Source organism: Terrapene carolina, unplaced genomic scaffold (genome assembly GCF_002925995.2).
Source record: "Terrapene carolina triunguis isolate 2854851 unplaced genomic scaffold, T_m_triunguis-2.0 Scaffold58, whole genome shotgun sequence".
NCBI classification, from domain to species: Eukaryota; Metazoa; Chordata; order Testudines; family Emydidae; genus Terrapene; species Terrapene triunguis.
The window spans coordinates 36246200-36252183 of NW_020664409.1; the positions used below are offsets into that span (position 1 = coordinate 36246200).

Here is a 5984-nt window from a genome sequence, read left to right on the forward strand (position 1 = left end):
GATTTTTTGGCTTCCGAGGACAGCGTTATATCGAGGTAGAGGTGTACCATCTGCAGTCCTGACTATAACAACTTGATTGATTATTTATATTTTTCTCTATAGGTGCATTCTGTATCCCCCTGTATATCCCTTACATCCTGAGAGGCAAGTGGATATTTGGAAGACTTCTTTGCAAACTCTGGCTAGTTGTAGACTATCTTATGTGCACAGCTTCAGCCTTTAGCATCGTCCTTATCAGCTATGATCGGTTCCTGTCAGTTACTAAAGCTGTGAGTAGAACATTCATAGTTAGCTTTGCATGTCTCATGATGTTTAGATGTAATTGTGTATTTATGATAATACTTAACACTTATATAACACTTTTCATCCATAGATTGGAAGGTACTTTACAAAGGTGGATAAGCATTATCCAACAAAGAATTGTGACTTGTCCAAAGTCAATTAGTCAATGGCAGAATTGGAAATAGATTTCTAGACTCCCAGGCCAGTGACTTTGGCAAATCTAAATGATAGGTGGCACATGTAATAATGCCTATAGTTAAGGTTGCCTGACATTATAAGATCCTATTTTCATGTAACTTATAATTTTGCCAAACTTTTACCATCCAGGCTGAAGTTTTCTGTGTTGGCTGTCTTCCTCAGGGTGAATTTTTTTGCTGTTGTTGAAAGTTTCAGCTAACAGTTCAGACATTTCTCAGAATAAGGATAGGGATAATACTTTGTTTTGACAATGATAAAATGTTTTTTGAGTGTTTCGTTCAGAAGATCTAGCTCCTCCGTTCATTGGAGCAGAGACTTGAAATTCGGTATGACGGTTGCCGTACTTTCAGGAGCGTGTTTTTTGCTATTCCTGTGAAAATTGGTCCAACTTAAGAGCCTCTGAAAATCTGTTTGCACAGGCTCGGTAGAGAATTGTTAGTTTGGCAACTAAATTCTCTGACAATTCCATCTACAGTGAACATCTTGCAGGGGTGGAGCAGGTCTTTTACTGCAATTGCTGCATATGGATGCTAGGAGCTGCTGTGGCACAGAGCTGAGAGTGGGGAGTCTGTCTCTCCTGTGCTCTCAATGAGGAGGAGGAAGCTGCTTGCCTAGCAGGCAGACTTGTGGAAAATCAGGCCTGGAGCAGTGGCAAGCGGGGAGGCTGGGACAAGGGCCAGGGAGAAGGTGGGGATCGGAGATTGGGCTGGAATGAGGAGCTTGGGGAATGAAGACCTGAAAGAGGGTGGTGATGGGGAGACAGGGCCTGAGATGAATGGAGGAAGGGGGAAAGTGAGACAAGGAGCTAAATGGAGGGTCAGGTGAGATTGGTATTGGGAAATGGAGCCAAGCAGGAGGCTGGAGTGAGTGGAAGTGTTGGATGAGGATCTAAGGGAGGGCAGGAGGACTGGACCAAGGACAGACTGGAGCGGCCAAGGACAGAAGGGTCTGTAACCACCTTAGTACATCTACCACCTGGAATAAAACCCATATTTCCTGAGTCTCAACATTTCTCTGTGGACAGCAAATGTCCGTGAAACCCACTGGCAAAGTGGATCTCACCTCCACCTAGTGTCTGGCCCATATGGAGGATGACAGCCTAATACTGATATCACTTACTGTGTTAGCTCAAGGGGTTCTGTGCTTTGGATCTAAAGGTTCCAACCCTTTTGATGACCCATGTGGGTGTCAATATAATGCCTCATGATGGAATTCTGTTTTTTTTCAGTTTGCTTTTTTAAAAACCTATGAAATTGCACACAAAAACCCCTATATTTAAGGAGCATTAAAGTTGCAGAATCTAGCCCTCAAAGTTAGGAGAAATGCATGTGTGCATATGCATTATGATACAACCTTTAATTATATGATCACAGGCTATTTTTTCTGCTGGATCTGTGCCTCATTCAATGCACAGTATGGCTGTTGCTCAGAAAAGGAATCAGGGTTGTGTAGTGAAGGAGGCTGTCTGCAGGACCTCTGTCTCATTTGTTGCAGAAGTTGGAAGGTGTGTACGTGGGGGAGGGATAGCTCAGTGGTTTGGCCTACTAAACCCAGGGTTGTGAGTTCAATCCTTGAGGGGGCCACTTAGGGATCTGGGGCAAAATCAGTACTTGTTCCTGCTAGTGAAGGCAGGGGGCTGGACTTGATGACCTTTCAAGGTCCCTTCCTGTTCTAGGAGATAAGACATCTCCATTACATTAATTTACTATTTGCAGATTTGGGACAGGCAGGTGTAGGCCTGCCCAAAACCAAAGGCCCACACCTTCTGCTAAGAGGGAGGATTGGAAGGTGTGTAGTGAATGGGGCAAGTGATGGCAGGAATAGAAAGGAGGGTCTCCCAGTTAAGGCAGTTGAATGCTGTCCTGGGAACGTGGATTCTATCCCTGCCTCTGCCACAGAGCTCATATGTGATACTAGGCAAGTCACTTACACCAGACTTTTCACAGGTGGTCACTTAACTGTGTATTCTTCACTGTCTGTGTCCCAAACTGAGATACCTGGGATCTGATTTGCAGAGTCCTGAGCACTCACAGCTATAGCTGAAGTCAATGGGAGCTGTACTTTGAACAAAGTATTATAAAATGGACGGTTCTCTGAAAAAAAAAATCTGTCCATAGGCACTTCGGACTGTGCACTCAAAATTGGATACTTTTGCCATTGTCTCTGTGCCTCAGCTCCCCATCTGTAAAATCGGAATAATAATAATACCATCTCACTTCCCAGGTGAAGCACTCAGATATTATAGTGATTAGCACCACAGACAAGCCCATAAGGAAATTACTAATTCTGTCTTCACAGCAGGGTTTGAATAGTGTGCAGTAAATGCGGCCTGGGGCCAGTCACTGAAAAATGAGGAAAAAACCCCCAAAATATTGAAAGCTGCTCATTCAGGAAGTATCATACATCCTGTGCACTGAGTGAGTTGGGGTCCTGTGGAAAAAATAGTGTGAGATAATGTAATTAAAGACGATGTCATAGTGCTTACACACAAGGGATCTGAATTGAGGTTGCACTGGCAACTTTTTTTGATGCTGGATACTTAAAAAAAATAAAATCTGGTAAGGCATAAAAACCTAAACAACTAAAGGAATCTGAGCGGCCATTTAAATGATAAAGAAAGCACCATAACACACCATCTAAATGATTAAATTTCCTTCCTTTAAGAAATATGAGGGGATCTGGGGGGGATACATTTTATTCTGTGGCAAAGAAAAACAAATATTCACATTTAGATACTATCTAGTGCTTGGAAGCAGTCATGGTTACTTTTCTATTACAGTGGGAGTAACCCTCCACCCCCAACTCTTAGTTCACCTCTGAGATTCAATGTTTTCATGAATCAGAAGCTGACTCCTTGTTATTTCCTTATTGTGGTGGTGATGCCATCAAACCATTTCCTATTACTCATTCGTTCATTCCGGTGAATGGTGTATCCATCTCAAATTTCCCACCAAATCTCAAGCATACAGTAGGCTATAGTGCTTGAACCCAAGATTAGTAAAGTTTTTCAGGGCTTTATATAAACACAGATGTTCTGGACATCTGGAGACCTACAGTACAAATATTATTCTTAATTTCCCAGAAGTTTTTACAAAGTACTTACACTAGTTATAAAAAGAACGCAATGTGTGACTGACATGGGGTCTTTTAATTTTACTTCTAGGTGACATATAGGATTCAACGGGGAACGATGTCAACGACTATTGTTAAGATGGTGGCAGTCTGGGTCTTTGCATTCTTAATCTATGGCCCTGCAATCCTCATTTGGGAACATGTGGCCGGCGAGAGCATCATACCCGATGGAGAATGCGATGCTGAATTCTACTACAACTGGTACTTTCTCCTGTGTGCCTCAACCTTTGAGTTCTTCACACCTTGTATCTCTGTGGCCTATTTCAACATGCACATCTACCGGGATATACAAAAACGCAAGAGAAACAGGCTCCAGAGCACAGTCAGCATCAGCAAACAGGTGTCTGTACCTCCAACAGGAAACAGTGTCTTGATGGCTGACCATTGCTCTTTGAAGGAAGAAGTTTCTTCTCCTGATTCAGAAACAGAGGAGAGTCTTTCTACTACTTCCAGGACACAGGTGCAGTCACAGGTGACTGACAGTTCACATCAGTCCAGAGGCTATTCCATAGCCCCTGACAATGAGCAGTCAGTAGCCCTCAGAGAGAAGACCAGGTCAAAATTGAACAGGGACAAAAAAATTGCTAAGTCACTTGCCATAATTGTCTGTGTCTTTGCCATTTGCTGGGCACCATATTCATTACTTATGATAATTCGCGGAGCCTGCTGTGGAGAGTGTGTCAACGAAATCTTGTATGATATAACATTTTGGCTTTTGTGGCTTAATTCCTCTGTAAATCCTTTCCTCTACCCTCTCTGCCATGTTAGGTTTCGGAAGGCTTTCATGAAAATATTGTGCCCAAAAAGGTTTGTGATATAGCCACCAGCCCTATCAGTCTCTTCTTAGAGAGCCAAACTAAAAGACTTACAACAGAAGCTCCTCCACCTTATTTTAGTTAAGCTTGTTCTGATCTCATCTTCAATAATATAGTAGATATGTTTGTTTCATAGATGGCATTAGTCAAGGATGCAATATGTAAATTTGCCAATAGTTTGATAATTTTCAATGCATTAGTTTCCTTTTCTCTTGATAGTATCATGTTAAATTCAACAGCAACTTTTGCCTGATTGTGCACTATTCCTTTAATTTATGAATTTTATTCACAGGCACAGAGCAGGATCCCTTTCTTTTATTAATACCGTTTATTTAAAATTGGGGCAACACAAGGCATATATTTTCAAAGGCCGCTACAGAAGTGTCCCTGGGAAAGAGACTGTGGAAGCAAAATTAAAGCAGGGCAAATGTTTTAGTCAGGTATAAGGATAGAGTGAAGTATAACCCTAACCCTAATAACGCAAGAGTTGTAAGAGATGCTGCTTCACGCCTTACTTGTCGCCTCGCTTTAGTTGATAAGAATGGAATGCTGATTTAAGGAGAAACCTTGAGACAAGGTAGTGTCTGGAGGGAGTTTGTATAAACAAAGGATAACCATTAGCCGATTGATGTATGTAACGGGAAGGTATAAATGCTTGTCTTATGCTGCTTGTAGAGTGAAGATCTGCCTAAGGTCAGGGGGGCCCCCTCTCCGACCTCAGGCTTCCATTGCAATTGCTCGCAATAAACTGTTTCTGACTTGTTGCTAACAAATGCAGAGTGAGGACTGGTTTTCTTCCACTATTTGGTGCCATGACTCGGATACAGCGGCAATCACTACGGACCGTTCCCCTTTGAACCCCAAGGCACCAGACAAGAGGTAAGAGACCTTTTGAAATCTCTAGTGGGGTTCGGAGGAGGACTGCCTGTGGGGCCGTCTGTCCCTCTTGGGTTCACACCATGCAAACGTATTGTTTTTGCAACAAGGACAGATGCAAAGCGGTGTTGAGGAGATTGCCACCTCACATAAGGAAAAGGTTATGATAAGTCCGGACGTAAGGAATTAAGGTTATGGTTAAATGAGATGTATCCAGGTATGGGGGAAATGAATAAGACTGAGTGAATGAGTGACGAGTGAATGCCGCTGACCAGGTCTAAGACTTAAGCTGACTCCAACCGCCCCAGGGCTACCCCATGCGGGAGTTCTGAAAGCAAGGGGGGTCAGCCGAATCTTTTGACCCAGCGGAAGTTTTTCCTTGCCAAGTCTGCTGACCAGGTCTGGGACTTTCCCCAGAGTGTGAGAGAGCAAAAGTCTTCCCTTACTTATTCGCTGACCAGGTCTGGGACTTAAACTGACTCCAGCTGCCCCAGGGCTACCCCATGTGGGAGTTCTGAAAGCAAGGGGAGTCAGCGGAACCCCGTGACCCAGTCAACTTTCCCTGAGTGCCTGAAAAATGGGTAGTGGTGAGTCTAAGAATATTCCCACACCGCCGAAAGGCACCCCTGCCTACTACATGTACGTGCATTATGGTCCTAGGACTTGTAAGCATCTAGATAA

General features: G+C 43.4%; 1 protein-coding gene across 1 annotated transcript in view; it reads left to right on the plus strand.

Annotated features, from left to right (window-relative positions):
* Positions 1-4763, plus strand: part of HRH4 (histamine receptor H4) — a 10709-nt gene extending 5946 nt beyond the window's left edge. Inside the window, exons 2-3 of the mRNA XM_024202690.3 lie at positions 103-269; positions 3644-4763. Coding sequence (XP_024058458.3) covers positions 103-269; positions 3644-4432 — 956 coding nt within the window. The 3' untranslated portion in view covers positions 4433-4763. The remainder of the gene's footprint in view (positions 1-102; positions 270-3643) is intronic.
* Positions 4764-5984: the final 1221 nt, after the last annotated feature.